Source organism: Oryx dammah, unplaced genomic scaffold (assembly GCF_014754425.2).
Source record: "Oryx dammah isolate SB20612 unplaced genomic scaffold, SCBI_Odam_1.1 HiC_scaffold_24, whole genome shotgun sequence".
Taxonomy (NCBI): Eukaryota; Metazoa; Chordata; class Mammalia; order Artiodactyla; family Bovidae; genus Oryx; species Oryx dammah.
In genome coordinates this window covers 16,828,141-16,849,028 of record NW_024070208.1, presented here as the reverse complement: position 1 = coordinate 16,849,028, position 20,888 = coordinate 16,828,141, and the positions used below count along the sequence as shown (strand labels likewise).

The following is a 20,888-nucleotide window of genomic DNA, read 5'->3' as shown; positions in this document are numbered from 1 at the left end:
GATACCTGGGACTGTGTCCCTGGAGACTTCTAAAGAAAATATAATAAACTATAACAATTGGAACAATTTAAAAATTGCTTTCTTCCCACTGTATTGCTTTATGTGCAATAGTTTTAACTTCTCAGCAACCACATTCCACCCAGATGAACCTAATAAAAGCGAATAAGCTGCTGACCCTGACTCTGGTTTGTAGTTTCAAATTTTAACTCTATTACATAGGGCAACAAAGTCAGGCTAAAGCACAGCTGTGGCTTTTCAGTCTCTACAGGATGGTTTATCATTGTCAATTAGATTAGCTTAAAAAATACAGAATTCCCAACCTCTGTGACTTCTGGCTATGTTTATGTAGATAAGTTATGAATGGAGAAGAGAGGACAAGCTTGCACATTAGGAAGAATTCATTAAGCTACTGGGAAATCAGTGAATATTTTCTTACCCAAGTATTAAGTTTGAAACCAAAAAGAAAACGTAATGTTAAAGGGCCTCTGCTCTTAAGTACCAGCCTTTTAAAATACCTGATTGCAAGGGGAAATTTCTGCAACTAGATTTGGGATATAACTTCCTTTTCACTATAAATCATGAACTGCAGTGTGCCACATACACATTGCAATTCATCAGCCATCTTAAGCAGTGGAAGAAGGATCCTTATCTAAGTGGGAAGGAGTCATTCCAACCCTCCCCCAACTTAGTATCATATTACTAGATGAAAACATTTCCATATTTCCAAAAATTTATTCCTCATTCATTCCAAGACATGAAAACATGTTCCTTTATGTGTACAGAAGATTTGCCAGTTGCTCTCCAATTGGCAATTTCTGGGTTCCATCAGAATATTCCACCCTCCCTTTTACGTATCTTATTAAAGAAGTACAACTGCTAGCCAGTCAATAGACTTTTGCTAGTAGCAATGAACTTAATGTATTATAACTCCAGTTACCAGTAAAATGCTGTTGGATTATCCATCAGGATGGATACAGATAGATGTACACACAATCACATACACACATATACCATGTGAACTTGAAAATCATCTCAAATCTTAAAAAAATTTTTCAAAAATAACCTTAATGATGCATTTCTTACTAAGCATAGTTAAGTGAAATACTGGCAAAAAAAATATGATTTACTCCTTGCAGTTCAATCATCTCAGGAATTATCAGTTGCCTGTTAGTGCTAGCGGCATAATTCAGAAATTATGATAAAATTTTCTCTGCATTTTGATGCTAATTTAATTTCCTTTTCCTCACTTTAAAAGGAAACCATAATTACCAACCTTTACCCACAATAAATAGTTAAGGGCATTCCCATTTCATTTTGTATCACTGTAAGCCAAGAAAACGCTGATGAGTTTTAAAATATCACAGGGAATTAGGTGATAACTCATCAGTGCTTTTGAGTACAGACACGAATAATTTACAGTCTGAAACTTGGTATGATAATTTTGATTCACACATGGGAAATCTTATTAACCCATGATGGAATCAAATTATTAAAAGAGGTACATGTATGAGAATTTCACAAACATTTGTAGCCAGGAATGTATGTGCAATAGTAAAATATACACATACAATATAGACACACAGATTAACATTGCTGAAAGACATCTGGATAGATCATAAAGGCATTTAGTACATTACATAAAGATTATTCTCTTTTAAAAAATGAATTTGCAAGCTTCTTTTAATTGATACAGTTTTGATTTAAAGATGCTTTAAAATTTTTCCCTTTTTCCTCAAATAAGATTAGAAGCCCACTGCTAACCCTCACCTTCAAACCTCACCAAGTTGAAAAATAGGAAGGAAAGAAGGGAGGAAGAGGGGAAAAAGCCCTAATTCCAATAACTAACTGTTATCTCTGAGTAGAATTACATGAAAATATAATTCCTTCACATGCTCAAAAACATTCTCTCATGATAGCATTTGTAGTTACTTTATCCTGGAACATTTAAGAAATGTAATTTCTGCCCATTTCTGTTTATCACAATGATGAAAAGTCTGTCAAATTACACCCAAATTGAGTGGACTGGATTTTATCTCCCTAAGAAATCATTTTATGTTACTTTAGTGGACTAAAGGGGAAAACATAAGTGCAACAGTTAATAAACTATAAAATAATATACAAACACTTCTATTATTAACGGTAATGATTAATGATAATAAAAATAATTATAATATTTTCAATTAATGCTGATTATTTTGATCCACATTCCCCAAAAGTGTGAAAACTGTGAAAGGTCAACTACAGATGTGCTCTGCTTCAGAACTCTGGATAAGGAAAAACACCATCTCCAAAATTCTACCCTATGTAACCTCACAGAAGGCTCCCTGAAGCTTCAGCAACTGCTGCTCTCTGAGTGGAGAATCATGCTGACTAATCATTTTTTAAGTTTGGAATTTCTCATTTATTTCAAAACCTTAATGTTCCCCTTTTCCTCAGAATTGACCATACCATTTTAAGCCATTTTTATTTCACTGCAATAGAGTCATTTAAACTAAAATTTTATAACTTATTCATATTATTCCTCAAGAAAGACGGACACAAGAAAGGATGCACAAAGGCGTATGCCTAGTGGGTTCAAACATATATTAAATAAAACTGTCACTAAAACATAGTTATTGGAACTAAGTTTGATGTTACCTCTGGTACTCCTAATTTTCGGCAGGCTTCCAAAAAGTTTTCCACGTTTCTTCTGCATTTGGCCATGCTAAGTTTAGGCTATAAATGCAAGCATTCAAAAGTAATTAGTTATTAAGAGGAATAATTGAAATAACAGGTTAAATTTTAAGCTTTCTAAGCGGCACAAGTAATACGTGTTTGGAGAAAAATAATACATAAACAAATAGACAATAAAAAAATTATCCATGAACATCCACCTGAACAGTTGTTAATATATGGATCATATTTTTCTAGACACTGTGAATGTACATGTGTGATGTAACAGTGTGTACACACACAGATATGTGTTTATATGTAGAATTTCTGCATATTTGCATACATGTGCAAAATTTCTGCACATGTATGTGAATGTATACGTGTAGATACACACACACACTATTTTTATAAGATTATACTGTTGTGTAACCTGCTTTAGTTTACTTAAAAGCACATCCTGCTGCTGCTGCTGCTGCTGCTAAGTCGCTTCAGTTGTGCCCGACTCTGCGACCCTGTAGACAGCAGCCCACCAGGCTCCCCCATCCCTGGGATTCTCCAGGCAAGAACACTGGAGTGGGTTGTCATTTCCTTCTCCAGTGCATGAAAGTGAAAAGTGAAGGTGAAATCACTCAGTCGTGTCCGACTCTTCAAGACCCCATGGACTGCAACCCACCAGGCTCCTCCATACATGGGGTTTTCCAGGCAAGAGTACTAGAGTGGGTTGCCACTGCCTTCTCCAAAAGCACACCATAAACATCACCTTTTCCCATGAGCAAACATATTTCTTTATTAAGGGTTGATTCACCAGGCTAATGACTGTCTTTCTCCCCAAAGCAATGGGTTTTATTAGAAGGCTAAATTTAGAGGCATGGTGGGGAGCAGCCTTCTAGGTTAGAATGAGCAGCTTGTGCAAACACGGGAGTGGAAGAGTGAAGGCACAGAAGAGGCAGACGCAGGTTCTACAGCTACAGCACAGCTGGGTCTGGTCAGTGGGGGCTCAAGATGCTCAGTGAAGAATTTCTAAGAAGTGGACTAGATTTAGAAACATTTCTAAAAAGGAAAACTAAAGAATCCGTCAGCAATGCAGGAGACCTGGGTTTGATCCCTGGGTTGGGAAGATCCCCTGAAGCAGGGCATGGATACCCACTCCAGTGTTCTTGCCTGGAGAATCCCCATGGACAGAGGAGCCTGGGGTCTACAGTCCATGGAGTTGCAAATTTCAGAGAGTCAGACACGACTGAGTGACGAAGCACAAAATATTTTACAGTTGTTAAAATACATGGTTACGAGGAATTTTAATGACTCAGGGAGATACGTAGGTTTCCATAAATTTTAGAAACTACTAAACAGTATATATGTGAAGCTCACAATTCAAAACAACTTCCATGTTGGAGGAATGCTAGGAGCATAAAAGCCAAGAAGTAAACAGTGGGCGTGGGATGAGACATTATTCATCTTCCTCCTGCATTTCTCCATTATCTCTTTTTCTCTAATCAGGCACTATTTCACATGACATTTTCAATTAAAAAAAATTTTTTTTTTGAAAAAGATAAAAAGTGACAACCAAAGAATGCAGCATTTTTTTCCCTGAAGAATGACAAAATATACAAATGTGTATAGATACATGATTCATAGTGTCTCATACCTTATAAAACAATAATTATATATGTAAATTGGGAGCTGAAGAATGATAGTTTCTTTCTTATAATTTGAGGAAAATTACTGAATGAGAATTTGGTTCACAGTTCAAACTTTATAGCTGTCTGGACTTGAAAACTTTTGCATATTAGATTACAGGACAGAATTTACTGTCCAAACTAAGGCAGATAAAGCAGATTTAAGTCAGAAGACAAATTGGTCTGTTTTTCCCCTGTGTTTTCTGAAGCCAAAATGTGGTCAGTCTTTGGGAAGCAAAAATTATGTTTAACTGTATAGAAAGAAAACTGAGAGTTGAAATGGGATTATTTTTCCTGCTGCCAAGAGAAAAGAAAGTAAGACAAATAGTGCCACTGAGACGCTTTCCCTGAGGGCTCGAGAGTGGGCAGCTTCACATGCGGCTTTCATTCCACACACTCTTTGTGTGACCTTTTATGAACACTGTGCCTTGAGGTTGGGAGCTCTGACTTTTGCAAATCTGCTCATAAACACTAATGATCACAGGGGCTTGCATTCCTGTGTTTATCATGTACGGGACCTCATTTCATCCTCATGAGAGCCGTTCTGTGACAGGGAAGAGCCAACCAAGTTCAAGAGAGGTTAAATAACTTTCCCAAAGTCATCTGGCTCATAAAGATGTGGAATTGGAATCCCAACACTACATTCTTAGCCCCTAAACTCTTCTGCTTCATCTAACAGCAATCGCGTGGATAGAAGTTCTTCTCTACTTGCCCAGTGAAACCTGTGTGGGCTTCAAAGACAAGCTTATCTTTGATTCCTCTCTTCTTGATGGTAACATACTCCATGAAGTACAGGGAAAAGATTCCAGTGCTGGCTTTATCTCAACAGTGAGACAAGGATTTTTTTCACTCACTCTTTCTGATCTTTTCCATTTCCTTGGTATCTCCAACCGACCCTTGAGCACAGCTAGCAGTCAAGGAATTACTGAATTAATGACCAGCTAACCAACCTCTGGCCTGACAGGTTACTAATGATATTTTATACAGAACCTATATCTTTTCAGAGTGATCCTAAAATCCTCAACAATTATAAAATAATAGATTCTATTAGAAGAGAACCTACCAACCAAAAAATGTTTTCCAAAAGGATTTCTCACTGCTTAAATAAATGCTTGTGAGGAATAAATCTCTGTCTCTACAGTCTTAAAGTTAGTGAGCAAAGCAGTCATTTCTTTAACGTGATTTGCTTTATATTTGAAAGTAGTTCATTTTCTCTCATTTACATATTTACTTGAAATAGTTTCCCTTTTCATAGTAAAAATGTTGCTTCATTCAGAAATGCTATCCCTGGAATTCTCTGGCAGTCCGGTAGTTAGGGCTCCACACTTCCACTGCAGGGAGCACGGGTTCGATCCCTGGTCAGGGAACTAAAAATCGTGCATGCCCTAAGGCACGGCCAAAAAGTCCCCAAACAAAGGCAAAACAGACACGCTATTCCTTTTCTGCTCTTTTGAGTTGTTTAGGGTCCAAAAGAGAGGATTTGAACAGGGTCCTGGTGACCCCCATCAGTGTCTTTAACCAGCAGTCCTGTCCCAAAGGAGTTTGTTTTATGTAAGAGTTAGTTTTCCTTAAATGGTGTTACTTACGACTGCCGGTGAGGGGACATGGATGCTTGCGACGGATCGCGGGCGGATGTGGTTGACCAAATGGCAGAGGACAACGCCATCCATGAGGGCGGCCCCCAGGTCTTCGTGCAGGCTGACCTTGAGTCTCATCTCAATGCTCTGAAAAGAGATCACCAGGAAGTCAATTGCTCTCAGGCAATTGAAGGTAAAATACAGCTATGAGTATTTATGAACTGAGGTTTAAGTTTCACCATAAAGGATAAGAACACCTGGAAAATACTGACATGATTTAAACCTTTCAAAAGATATTAAATAAACATCCCTCTGTAGAAAAATAAATTCAGTTATGCCAAAAATTTTTAATCGGTTGAATTTTTAAAATAATGGAATCACTTCTTGAGTTCAATATTGCCTCAGGCTTAGCAATTAAAATAGAAAACCAGAATGAGTTGACAAATAAAAGCCAAATCAGTGGTGACTGTTTTACAATGTACAAAAATAGCGAATCAATATGCTCTACACATGAAACTAAAATCAGACTGTAAGTCAACTATATTTTAACAAAAAGTAAATAAAATAAATAAATATAAACAAAAATCAAATGAAAAACCCAAATCCAACCCAAACATTACATTTAGGGTAATGTATCTCAGGTAGCCTGCAGGGGGCAGAAGAGAGATTAGGGGTGTTTATGCATTGGAGAAGGAAATGACAACCCACTCCAGTGTTTTGCCTGGAGAATCCCAGGGACGGGGGAGCCTGGTGGGCTGCCGTCTATGGGGTCGCACAGAGTCGGACACGACTGAAGCGACTTAGCAGCAGCAGCAGCATGCTTTCATTCAAAAGGCAATTTTTCTCTCTTCTTAAAAAAAATTCAATGTTTTATTTTGAGGTCATTATAAATTCATATGCAGTTATAAGAAGTAATACAGAGAGATCTCAGGTACACTTTACCCAGTTTCCTTCTAAGGGAGCAACTTGCAAAAGTATGTACACAGCTGGGACATTGACATCGACAGAACATGTACCTCATTGCAAGGATCCCTCGCTTTGCCCTTCTGCAGTCACACCCACGTCCTCCCACCCCCAAGTACCTCTTTGCCCCTGCTCTCTTCTCCTCCCCTTCCAGGACTCCCAAGACCAGAATGTAGATCATCGGTTACAGTAACTCCCAAAGGTCCCTGAGGCTCTCTGCTCACTTATTTTCAGTCTGTCTTTTCTCTCTGCTGCCCAGATTAAGTAATCCCTGTCGTTCTTTCCTACAGTTCACTGATGCTTTGTGATGCTGTTGAGCCCATCCCCTGGGCTTCTCATCGCAGATAATGTATTTCCCAGTTCTAAATTTCCATTGGTCCCTCTTAATGTCTTCTGTTTCTTTGCTAAGATTATCTATTCCCCTGCCGAGGCATTCAATTTTTTCCCTTTATTTCAGCCATGTCCATAACTACTTGTGGAAGAATCATCACAGTGAGTGCCATAAAATCTTTGCCAGATAATTCTAACATCTCTGCTGTAACAGCGCTGTCATCTATTACCTTTTCACATTCATTTTGGTTCTTGGTAGAGTGATTTTTTTTTTTTCTGGTTGAAAACTGGACATTTCTGGTATTACGTTATGAGACTTTGGATCCTATTTAAACTTCTCTTTGGCTAGCTATTTTGGACACTGCTCTGGCAGGGAATGGGAAGGCACCACCTCGCTACTGCTGTGTAAACACAGATTGCCACTTGGTGTCAGTTGACTGGGATTGGGATAGAAATCCAGGCTCCCCATGTATATAGGTTCCACTGACACCGTGGGAGGGGATGGGATTGTTTTTAGTTGGTAGGGATGAAATTCCTGGCTCCCAACTTGGCCTTCTCTGACATCATCCCAGCAGAGGTGAAAGTCAGCTGCCTATTCCAACTTTGCAGCCATAGGTAGGGTTGGGGCCACAGGTTTTATGTAGCTGGAGTAGAGCATTTATTGTCTAAAAGTTTTCTGTCTCCCTGCTGCTGCTATGTCGCTTCAGTCGTGTCCGACTCTGTGCGACCCCATAGACAGCAGCCCCCCAGGCTCCCCCGTCCCTGGGATTCTCCAGGCAAAACACTGGAGTGGGTTGCCACTTCCTTCTCCAATGCATGAAAGGGAAAAGTGAAAGTGAAGTCGCTCAGTTGTGTCCGACTCTACGCGACCCCATGGACTGCAGCCTACCAGGCTCCTCTGTCCATGGGATTTTCCAGGCGAGAGTACCGGAGTGGGGTGCCATCGCCTTCTCTGTCCTGTCTCCCTAGGCTGTCCTTTTTCTGGTCCTCTGAGTAAAGTAAGCAAGCTTTTGTTGGGACTTAAAAAAAAAAAAATGTTCCCATGAGCATTTCCAGTTTCCAGCTACTTCAGCTCCAAGTCTGAGAAAGATGAAGCAAAAAAAGAAAACCCACTGGACTCACCACCGAGTCATTCCTAGTCCCAAGGAGCCCAGCTGGTCTGAATTATTCTCTCCACCTTTCAGAGTGCTCTTATGCTTATTTTATACGTAATTGCCAGGGTTTTAGTTGTACTTAGTGAGAGGAATGGGGAAAAGTACATCTACTCCAGCTTCTCAAAAGCAGGAAAATCAATTTTTTAAACTTCAAATACAAATTTCTACTTTACAGTAAAAGCTCCTCATAATTGGGTAACACTGTAAGAAAGGTTGACTTAATTTGGAGATGTGCAATAAGTAAAGCGCTTGAAAATCAGTGTGTTTAACAGTGTTGCATAATTCTCTTTCAGAACTGTCGTGTGTCTAGACATCACTTTTTTTTTTTCTAAGCTTGCTTTCAGTCTCCAATTAAATTAAAACATAAGCTATCAATATGACCCAGGCTTTAAGATAAAATTATATCACTCTTTGAGAGGCTTGTCTCAACTTCTCATCTTATTTTTACATATCTCTGAAAGTTCGCCTCCCAAGTTTACAGCACATCCAAATACTCAAGGCAAATGACAGAGGTCTGGCTTGCCCAATGTGACTGTTGAGTCAACCACAGTGGCTTAAAGTGGTGGTGAGGAGTTTCCGGGTTTTTATCTCTTTCCTCCTGACTACCTATATATATTTTTGGGGCTTCCCTGGTGGCTCAGAGGATAAAGCATCTGCCCGGATTCGATCCCTGGGTTGGGAAGATCCCCTGGAGAAGGAAATGGCAACCCACTCCAGTATTCTTACCTGGAGAATCCCATGGACAGAGGAGCCTGGTGGGCTACAGTACATAGGGTCGCAAAGAGTTGGACACGACTGAGCGACTTATATAACCACATAAAGCATCACCTACAACAAAAATTCTGACCTACCTTAAATTCAGCTTTAATTTTACTTATAGCATTCATTGCTCATTTGTAAAATTCACTGTGATTTGAAATTGTATATTTATTTGTTTCCTTCTTACTTATTCTCTCTTCTCAATAGGCTTCATGAAAGCAGAGACCTTTTTGTTCTTTTCTCTCTCCATCACCTAGACTATACGGCCTGGCACAGAGCAGCAATCAATAACCACTGGCTAGTGAAAGAAGAAGATATAGTATAAAATCCACCTCTTCAAGAAGCTTCCTGTATTCTTCTAGCTAATGGCTATGGCATTTCTCTTTGAATATAAAAGAACTTCTGTAGTAATTCATGATATGCTGCCTTTAATAACTAATATCAGTGTGTTCATTGGTAACTGATCCTTGGGCTGCCCTTTGACCTTCCACATATTTATGTGAGATCCTCCTAACTAGACACAAAGACCATGAGGGTAGACAAATGTATACACAGTTGCCCTAGGAGCTGTGCTGGGGATAGAAATACAACATGGAATAAGACAGCCATGGCTCCTGCCATCACCAAGCTTAAAATCTCCCCTAGCACCCTGCACAAGACTTCACTCTTGGTAGGAACTCAAATGGTTTGCCTACTAAATGACATTCGAAAATTCTGCCTAGTAGGGATAACTATAAACATCCTTTAAAGTCATGTAATCTTATTAAATACATTAATAACAACACATTTTTACAAGTTTTAACTTTTATACATAGGTATTAAGTATTTCTACTTATATTACCTTATAGATTCCTCACAAAATCCCACAAAGGTAGATGGGAACCACTGTTTTAATATATGAAAAAACTCAAACTCAGAGATGTGAAGTGACTTGCCCAGTAGCAGACAGTCAGTAGGCGAGTTGGCTAGATTTGAAACCAGGTCTGTTTGAAGAATTTCAAAATCTACTTTTAAAAAATACGGAACGCTGCTTCAAGGCTGGAAATTATTATTCAGTAATACAATGTTTCCTGGTACCTCTCGGAGCTGTTCGACCAGTTCTTTTTCTTCTCTCATCTGTTCCATTTTCCTCCGAATCGTAAACTGTGGGTCTATAGATTCCAAATTTCTCTGTGGTCTTAGAAACACTAGAAGAGAAAGGGGAAAGCCTTTATGGAGTGCCTAGTACAAGACTGCCGTATCGGGCTGCTCATGTTTGAATCAAATAGTTTATTTATCCCAAATAATTCATTCACCACTCACAAAAACAGGAAATTCTGACTTTGAAAGGCTTGATTCAAATATTCTAGAGAAGATTATGTTTTCAATTACTCTGCATTGTGTGGACAAACAATCAGCTGAATCTAGGAAAGGGCTTGGTCATCCTTGGTATTATTCCAGACCCCTCCTCTAATTTTTCCACTGCTTCTATCCCAAGCTTTCATCTCCACGCCAGGTTTCACAATCCTTTCATTAAACTTGAATACTCCGTTTCAAGTAATAAGACAGAATTGCTGTACATGTTATAAACAAGCACAGGTTAACGATTTTGTTGGCTGAGGTTTTTTCATCAGCCTGGATTAAGAACGACACACTATCCACTCCCAAACCTTATCTATCTGAGTGTGGAGGGGAAATTCTGGCTTCTATCACGTCACTGAAAGTGCATCCCTAAGTCAGCTCTTCAGAGATGACCGCAGATTCCTTTGAGAAAAGCTGTCAAGATGGGAGGTGGTTTTAAGAGATCTTCTTTGCCTGTAGGTCCTTAAAATTACAACCTTCCAAGAATAGCAACTCACAGTGGCAACTCTGGAAGGAGTTAAGTCTCTGACTGCAGACAAAATCAATGTTCTCAAACTTTGAAGGATAACATCTCTTAAAGACTATCAAGAAAGCACAAAATATTCTACATATGGGCAGTGATTCTAGCAATTTACATTAAGATACAAAGCACAGGGCAGATTTAAACTTTAATCTTTTTCTTCCTTTCGATTCTTATTAAGACTATCAACTTTCCATGCACACTAGAGGGAGCAAAGAGTGGTTAAGAGCTCTCGTTGGTTCTCTGTGTCCCATAGATTTTCAGATTGGGAGAGGTGGGGATGGGAGGATGGGGGCAGGGCTTCAGAAAATCTGGGGCAGAGAACTCCAGTTTTACAAATCAATACCACACAGAAGGCTACACCGACATACTGCAATTCTAGTTGCTTCAATCACCATATCTTCAATAATATAGAATAAGAAGATTATACAACATTTATTCTATTCTGACAAACATTCTCTATGAGCCACTTTAACAGCTAATTCAATTTATTTATTGTTAAATATGGTTTACAAATATACTTTGAATTAAAAACTGGGGCCTACCATATAATCAATTATCCTACATTCATACAATTATGTCATTTTAATCCTAATTTGTATCTTTGAATCAAAACACCTTAATGAATGTCTTACACTATACTTTTCACATTTAGGTATTTTCTTTCTAAATCAGTTCTAGGATATTTGAATCAGCACTCTGGTGCTCTACAGAGGACCAGAAAGTTGACACATCTTAAAAAAATCCTTGACTTACAGAAGTTAATGGAGCAACAGGATGACTACTGTACATATAACACCTTCTGGAACTTCAGAGAGAAGTCAGCCTGGGGCCTGGGCTTCTGTCTCAAGCCCCCTAAGGAAGTCACAGGTGGAAAGAGCCAAAGTCTTGTCACCAAGACCCACAAAAACCAAACCCCACAGGATGTGAGACCAATTGTTTCAAAAATAAAGGCAAGGCAGGCTGAGGAAGTAGGGTAGACCAACCAGCAGGGAGAGATGAGATAAAGTTGCCTTTGCACCATATGGAGCCCAGTCAAAAAATCTACCCACTTAAACTTAGTGATCAGAAGAGAGATACATTAAAATGGAAAGTCCAGAAAAAATCCACACCCTCAAAGAAAAGAAATCAACCAAATTTACCAAAAAAGTCAAGGAATGTGGACTAAGTTGAGTAATACACATACTTGTCCGCAAGGGGGAGCGCCAGCTCCGTTTAAACAAATCCAATGTTTTCTTTGGGGGTTTTATTTTCCTTCAGCTTTTTTTCTGGGGGCAATCTTATCTAATATTACACGTTTAATATTTCCAATATGTTTTTACTGGCAGACTTCATTCTGAATACGAAGCTATCAGGAAGTTAAATTAACTGTGAGCTTTTGGTTAACAGCACACTCTTCAAGTATCTATGCCCTGTTAGAGCCCTATGTGAGATAACGCAATGGTGTCTGGGTTTTAAATACCCGGTATTGCTTTTCATCTTAAATGCCCATACATCTCAAAAAATACAAAATGCATGCTTAGGTATTTGCTTTATGAATATAAGCAGTCAAAAAATGTTAAAACATATGCGAATTGTTATTTTTTAAATGAACACTTCAAATGTATATAAAATTATTGGAAACTTGACTACTACTAGTTTTCTAAATAGATTAATTATTGTAGAATATATGAGAATTTAAAATGAATTACTTAGACTGATAATAAATCTACAAAGCACATAAGTTTGTTATGACAGAATAATTTTAATACGATCATTATGGTAGCTCTGATTATACTATCTACAATTTTTTTTTCTTTTCAAGTCATATTTAAATAATAAATACAGTGACCAGTTTGGTCAAAGCTTCAGAAAACTGATCTATGGAGCAATTATTCTAGCTTTCCTTAATTTTCTATCACTACATTTAAGAACTCCCCTACTTAATTCAGGGGAATAAAAGTTAACTTGGGACTACAAGAGCCGCTCTGTTATAATAAATATTTTTCAAAGCAAATGCCACACTGATTAATGTAAAGAAAAAGAGAAAAAAGCTGGGACAAGAGAGCAGAGGGAGGGTGTATATGAGGGAAGTGAGTGTGTGTGTGTTTGTGTGTGTGTGTGTGCTCAGCTATATTCGACTCTTTTCGACCCCATGGACTGTAGTCGACCAGGCTCCTCTGTCCATGGGATTCTCCAGGCAAGAATCCTGGAGTGACCTGCCATTTCCTCCTCCAGGAGATCCTCCTGACCAGGGATAGAACCATGTCTCCTGGGGCTCCTGCATCGGCAGGCAGATTCTTGACCACTGAACCACCCAGGAAGCCCGTGTGTACACACATGTATATATGCCTAAGGGGCAGGAAAAGGCAAGGAAACGGGAGATTTAAGACGCAGGAAAAAATGAGTCCTGCTTCGCTGGTTAGTTATCAAATAACATTCAAAGAATGAAAAGGATGGTTTGCTCATACTTGCAGTTTTGCTCATACTTATACATACAGAGACAAATTTCTAAGCAAAAATTCTGCAGGGAATGATGAATAAGCTTAGGCAGTATATCAAATTCATTCTGCAGGTACAGGTCAAATTCTACTATTTTCCCCTTATCTCTACCTCCTCCTTCACTCTCTTCATCATCTTCATCCCTGACCTGGGAATGGTCTGTCAGCTATGAATGCACAACGTTCCTTATCTGTGCCTCTCACAGCACTCATCACTTTCTGTCTCACAGTATAGATCTGATTTTCTCCATAGGACTCCCTCATACAGAGTTTATGTCTGTTTCCAATTTAAACCTCTACCCCTGTCCAAGAAAGCAGCTTGTTCAATGAATAAACAACAATTAAAAAAAAGTGTTTTAAAAACTCCCTCATTCAAAGATCAGACAATCTGGGACTTCCCTGGTGGTCTAGCGATTGAGATTTCCCGTTCCTATGCAAGGGGTATGGGTTCGATCCCTGGTCGAGGAGCTAGGAGCCCACATGCCTCATGGTGAAAAAGAAAGAAAGAAAGAAACATAAACAACAGAAGCAGTATTGAAACAAATTCAAAAAAGACTAAAAAATGGTCCACATCAAAACATCTTAAAAAACAAGCAAGAAAACAGATCAGACTATCTGGAGAGTACCTTGGCAGAGATTACCCTACCTTGATATAAGCAGTCACCTCAAAAATCTCCTAAAGCTTAGTTGCCAGGTTTGAATGCCTTCGACTGCAAAATAAAGTTTCACAAAGGCAGAGATTTAGTCTGTCTTTTTCAGAGCAGTGTCCACAGTAAAGTGCATCATGCCTAACACACAGTAGGCACTCAATAGATATTGGAACTTCCCTGGTAGCTCAGCTGGTAAAGAATCCACCTGCAATGCAGGAGACCCCGGTTCGATCCCTGGATCAGGAAGAGCCCCTGGAGAAGGCATAGGCTACCCACTCCAGTTTACTTGGGCTTCCCTAGTGGCTCAGATGGTAAAGAATCCCCCGGTAATGTGGGAGACCTGGGTTCGATCTCTGGGTTGGGAAGATGCCCTGAAGAAGGGATCGGCTACCAACTCCAGTATTCTTGCCTGGAGAGTTCCATGGACAGAGGGGCCTGGCAGGCTCCATGGGGTCGCAAAGAGTTGGACACAACTGAGCAACTTTCAACAGATATTTAAGGATGTGCACAAGAAACTATTATTTTCTCTGTTATAAAAGTATCTTTCAGTTAAGCAAAGAAAGCCCATTCCTCTAAAAATTCCCTGAAATGCTATTTATTACAAGAAAAGCATTTTGCATAGAAATTATTAGTGGATATTATTAACCTTTATTATCTAAATTTAACTCCAGATTTCTTCTCTGTGGACAGATGAGGTTCGGAATTCAGCTCTCCACTTCCCCTTGGAAACTAAAAAACCTGGACAGGGTGTGATGTTAAAGACATACCGATTCAAGGGCAGCAATAGGGTGGCTTTGAAAAAGTATCATGAGCTGTAGATCCAGTTAATGTGAATCAGAAATCTGATTAATACACTCATTTATTCCCTCTGGTACCTAAAAATGAATTAGATAAATTCTCTGCGCTCAGAAGGCTCCAATTTCCTCTCTATTGTCTTGGGCAGTTTATTTAACCCAGGGGTCTTTACCTGCTTAAACAGAACATCAAATCAGCAAAATAATCAGTGTGAAGACTCCACGGTACACCAAATAAATTAGCATCTCTGAGTATAGGGCACAGGCAGCCATTGTTTGAAAAATGCCCAGGTGATTCCAATATAAAGCCAAGCTTGAGAACCACTGAAGCAACCCCTCCCAGCTTCAGTTTCCTCATTTTTGTAATGGGGACAATAATACCTAGAAGTGTAAGATTATGGTAAAAACAATTTCAGAAAATGTCTGAAAACTGGCCCAAGATAGCTATGTCCGTCCATTCATTCACTTTCCAGTGATAGTTTAAAGATCAATGTTAAGTGTAAATTAGCACCCACCAATTTGTTGAAAATGAAAAAGAGAAAATACTTCAAAGGAAGGCAGGAACAATTTTAATTTCAAAATGAAGGGGGAAAGGAAAGAAAGCGGCACAGTAGTAAGAGGGCACAAGAGAAGGAGCGGAAGTGAAGTTTTCACATTAAGAACAACTTGAACTGAAGCTGCCCTCTCCAGCCCCAGGGAGCGGACAGACAGAGAGATACAGGTCCACATCCTTCTCCATCCATTTTAGGAGGCAGGAGTTTGAAGACTGTAGAAATACAAACTCCCGAGGACTTCTTAGCCAGTTTGTCATTTTTAATTTCTTTGAAGAATGAGTTTAGGGAAGATATGGGAATTTGAAATGACATATATTTGAAACAAAATATTAGAAAGCAATAATTATTTCAAATGTGTTTCTTTAAATCATTTTACTTCAATATTGTCACTTTTAAAAAGTGGGAATTTTAATACAAAGCATGACAGTGAACAAGGCATAGACATGCCAACTTTACCAAAAGTAATTAATAAAAATCATAAATGAAAGGCAAGTTGCATTATGCTGGGTAAAGTGGGAATATGATGCCATTTATTTTCACAGGTTGAGATAACCACAGATACTGGACAATGCCGCAAATATGGGGAAACAAAATTGATGGGGTAATCAGCTTTGAGATGCCACCAGGGGCCACTGAATGGGATCTACTGTTTCAGAGTAACCAGGAAGAACAACATAAAAGTATGCTATTTCCCTCTTCCAACTTTAGCTCACATACTTGGGGATACATACAGTGTTTCTTCATTAATTAAAAGAACACTCATAAAACAGAGAATGTAAATGTAGGGCAAAAACCACCACAATATTGCAAAGTAATTAGCCTCCAATTAAAATAATAATAAAAAAAAATAGAAAGAGACTCAGAGACTTAGAAAATGAGCTGATGGTTGCTGCGGGAGGGGAAGGGATAGTTACGGAGTTTGGGAAGGTCATGTACACACTGTTATATTCAAAATGGATAACCAACGGAGGACCTACTATATAGCACGTGGAACTCTCGTCAATGTTCGGCGGCACCTGGATGGGAGCAGGGTTTAGGGGAGACTGCATACGCGTGTATGTATGGCTGAGCCCCTTTGCTGTTCACCTGAAACTACCATAACGTTGCTAATCGGCTATATGCCAATAAAAGATAAAAAGTTTAAAGCTTGAAAAAAATTTTAAATGTATTGGAAAATGTATTCAAATACATTGCTCTTTGAGCATTAGCTCAAAGAGAATGAAGATTGTATTTGAAAGGTCAGATTTGGGAACCTAGACAAATATTTGAAAAGACTTCTGCTGCCAGAAAATTATCAGATAATTAACAGAAAATTACCCCTTCCCTAGGGCATACTGTAGACAAATTGCAAAAAGGGGAAAATAACAACTACCCAATGTCTGACTCAGGTAGGTTAATACTGAAAACCATCCCTTTGTTATTTTGTGTGTGCACGTGTGTGTGTGTGTGTGTGTGTGTGCACGTGTGTGTGTGTGTGTGTGTGTGTGTGTGTAGTACACTATAATAGCTACGTGTGAATCCCTAGAATTTTCACTCAGAAAAAATATCAGATAAGTATTACATGGTTATTTTATTTTCAGGAAGATTTTCCCAATGATTATTTTCTATGGAAATCTTAAGACTTTATCTGGCACAAAGTATCTTGCACAAAGAATCCTCAATAAACAGCTGTAGATGTGAAGGTAGATATGGTGGAAAGGAGAATGGACCCTTGGGCATGGCCCAGCTCCCCCTCTATCTAGCAGGGTGAGCCAGGCAGGTCACCTCACCTTTCTTGTTTTAGTTGGTTCATTTATAAAGATAGAAATGTTACTGCTGCATCTAAATCTTACCTAGCTTTAAAAAGCCTTTTTCAGATCTCATTCCTAAGGAAATACCAAATCACACATAAATCTTTCATTCTAGGCCTTATTTCCTTTAAACATCATCAGATCCATAAATAGCCATGCTTTCTGAGAAACGAAAATGATTCTCTCCCCTTTATTTTTAAGTAAAGGAATAGTTTATCAAGCAAGTTTCTACTTAGCCTTCCTCAATTTCCAGGATTTAAAGTGGGGTGATACAAGAAGGAACTTTGGTTTGCTTGTTGTTCTTGTTCAATCACACTTGCTTTTGGTTTGAAATTTTAGAAATCTATGAAATAATAAAATTCCTTTTGTAACTAACCTGCCAAAATATACATTATCCTTCTATGTAATGAAGTCTGAAAAAGCATTTTGGGTTGAATTTTGACCAGAAATCACAACAAATGTTTTACATATATGGTTTCTATTCATTACATGTAACATATTGATATTGAGAATAAAAAAATAACATCAGAAAATATATCTTCTTGTGTTTGCACTGTGGTTTTACCCCGCATGTCACTTCTCTTCCCTATAAATCATACTCTCTACTTCCCTGGTGGCTCAGAGGTTAAAGCATCTGCCTCCAATGCTGGAGACCCGGGTTCAATCCCTGGGTCGGGAAGATCCCCTGGAAAAGGAAACAGTCTTGCCTGGAGAATCCCATGGATGGAGAAGCCTGGTAGGCTACAGTCCACGGGGTCGCAAAGAGTCGGACACGACTGAGTGACTTCACTATACTATATTTCATTTAACATTACTTTTATTACTTTGTATCTTGGAGTAAAATGCCTACGATCTGAACTAACAGACCAATATGGAGATTGAGATATCTGTAATAAGTATATCTAAATAACTATATGTATTTTATTTTCATCTTTTAAGCTACTTTAGATATATAGTGGCATGAGATCAAACAATATCCACATTAATCCTAGCTGGGTGTCCTCAGTTTTTTATTTGCACATTTGATTCTCAAGCCAATTTACCATTCACGAATATCTGTTGTTGTTTAGTCACTAAGTTGTGCCCAGCTCTTTTGCAACCCCACGGACTGCAGCATGCCAGGCTCCTCTGTCTGTGGGGTTTCCCAGACAAGAATACTGGAGTCCGCTTCCTTTCCCTTTCCCAGGGGCTCTTCCGGGCCCAGGGAGCAACCCCACGTCTCCTGCATCGGCAGGTGGATTCTTTACAACTGAGCCAGCAGGGAAGCCCTCTGAATATTATATAGAGGAAAGGGCTATGTGTAAGTTTGTTGTGCCTGTGTAAGTTTGTTGAAGGAGATAGGAGGAAGAGTGAGGGCTGGGTCTGCAGGAGAGCGAGAGAGCCAGTCCTCTGAATATTATATAGAGGAAAGGGCTGAAGTTATCAAAAGTCGAAATGTACAAACAATTTACAAAAATAAAAAAAGCAAGTGATTTCTCCTCATTTTTAGAAATTCCTTACTTCTAACCATTTTCAGTGCACTCCTTTCAGGTCAGTCACAGTATATCTTAATTACTTAAAAAATCTCATTATCGAAAGCCTAGACAATAAAAGATGAAACTCCAAAAGCATTAGTTCAGAAGAGATTATCCAAATGTACAAAAACCCAAATTTTTATAAACATGCAAACACACCAAAAGAAAAAAAAACCACGCAGAAAAAATAGAGAAGAAATTATTGTACAGTCCTTCCAAAATTCAGAATGTTCAAGATAATTAAACATAGTTTAACAAACTGCCAGAGAATAATGCATATGCATTTTTCTGGACTTTCCAGGTTTCCTATTATCTCTTAAGTCAGGCATGCAGGAGAATACATTCTATCTTCAGCTGCACAGAAACGAATGTTCAGTATATTCATTCATTGGCTTATTAATAAGCACATTGAAGAATAGGTACAAAGCCACCTACCATTGTCACTGTCTCCTTCAGATGGAACACAGTAGCTAGAGTTGTCCCATGTTTGTGCCTGTGTAAGTTTGTTGAAGGAGATAGGAGGAAGAGTGAGGGCTGGGTCTGCAGGAGAGCGAGAGAGCCAGTCCGCGTACAGTCGCACAAGGACCAGGAAAAACCAAAGGGGCGGCAGCATTTCACAAATGGCATAAGGATCGTATGGAAATGAAGCGAATTTCATATTATGGGATTTAATTTCAAATGTACAATAGAGCAGAAGAATGAAAGATGGCGCATGGAATAAAAAGAATGATAAAAAACTGAGTGTTAGTACTTATCAATCATATATTTGCATGCAGTTAATATCATTCATCGTTAACAGTTCTCAAGCCCACAGACTTAGAGCACTAAGTCATGTCAGCGGAAAGAAGGGGCCCGCAGAGATGATGCAGATAAAAAGCAAAAGCCCTACCAGATACCTTTTCCAAAGACCTTCTAAATAACAATTTTAGCAAATATGACTCACCATAAAAGTTGGCTATGCAGTTTAATATGTGTAAATATGTCTATTACTTATAAATAAATATAGAATATATTCTATATAGAATATAGAATCAGCATTCACAGGTGGTGAATTTTTTTTTCCCAAGGTAGTGTAAAATTTCTCTTTAAAGACATCTATAATGATAGCTGAATCTAGTCAACTCTGCTCAACCCTTGAACCATAGATATACCTCTCAATATTGTCTCAGATATTGATCAGTATAAAACCAATTTTGGACACTAGTTGAGTCTTCTTAACAACAAACCTAATTAACCAATAAATATCAACCAGTTCAAAGCACTTCTAAGTTGGTCATTTATGAAATAACATCTCTTTGGGGGGCACTAACTCTTCATATAGTAGTTTTTGATATTTAGAAAATACCTACACAACTTTTATTCAATCTTAGGGAAAGGCCGGTAAAATACATGGACATGGTTCTAGGAATGACTATTTGGGTATATATACATTTGTCTTTCCTTGGAGGAAAACATAGAAAAAATTTTCTTTTGAAAAAAACTACCAGCCAACTTAAAGAATCTAAGTTTCTATTCCAACTTTCTGATTTGAGAAGTCTGTTTTTATTTATAACACAGAAATCACATGAATTTATAACCTTAATTTTAACATAAAAATCACTTTTAAAGATCTAAAGCTATTTAATCAAAAAGAATGATATGATCTTCAATTAAGATTACTATATATATATTTTCCAGAAAATGTGAAAAATACATACTGTAATATTTTAAACTTAATAAATAAAAATTTAAACATTCCCAATAGATGATGCTAGTTTCATAAAGTTCCAACATGCCATCTGATGTTCCTGAAGAAAAGATCAGTATTATTTACAACAAACTCCACAAAGCTTTCAACAGCTAGCACAATTTCCACACTGGTTAGTCAGCATTATAGAAAGGCTGGAAGCTAGGAGAGGAAATTATCTTTGTTTCCTGCTATTCAAAATGAATATTTCACTTAGTTTTCACCACTGCAAAGAATCAGAAATGGTTCAACAGTGTAGGCACAAAGTTGATAAGCTGAATTTGGACCTCATAAAAAGAACTGGAAAAGTCATGGAGACAATTTTATGACTAAACTACAAAGATGTACATGCAAAAGAATATTATTCTGTAGAGATTCATTCAACTTTTGATTTGCTCAGTTACAAGA

The 20,888-nt window shown here is 38.3% G+C and overlaps 1 protein-coding gene across 4 annotated transcripts in view; it reads right to left on the bottom strand.

Annotated features, from left to right (window-relative positions):
* The window catches only part of LRCH1 (leucine rich repeats and calponin homology domain containing 1), a 219,083-nt gene that overhangs the window by 18,723 nt on the left and 179,472 nt on the right, over positions 1 to 20,888 (bottom strand). For 2 of the 4 annotated variants that reach the window (XM_040267245.1, XM_040267244.1), the window contains exons 16-19: positions 19,190 to 19,294; positions 10,189 to 10,298; positions 5,915 to 6,052; positions 2,638 to 2,715 (exon numbers count right to left, since the gene is read on the bottom strand). In XM_040267245.1, coding sequence (XP_040123179.1) covers positions 2,638 to 2,715; positions 5,915 to 6,052; positions 10,189 to 10,298; positions 19,190 to 19,294 — 431 coding nt within the window. The remainder of the gene's footprint in view (positions 1 to 2,637; positions 2,716 to 5,914; positions 6,053 to 10,188; positions 10,299 to 19,189; positions 19,295 to 20,888) is intronic. The other 2 variants (XM_040267248.1, XM_040267246.1) reach the window with 1 other exon arrangement.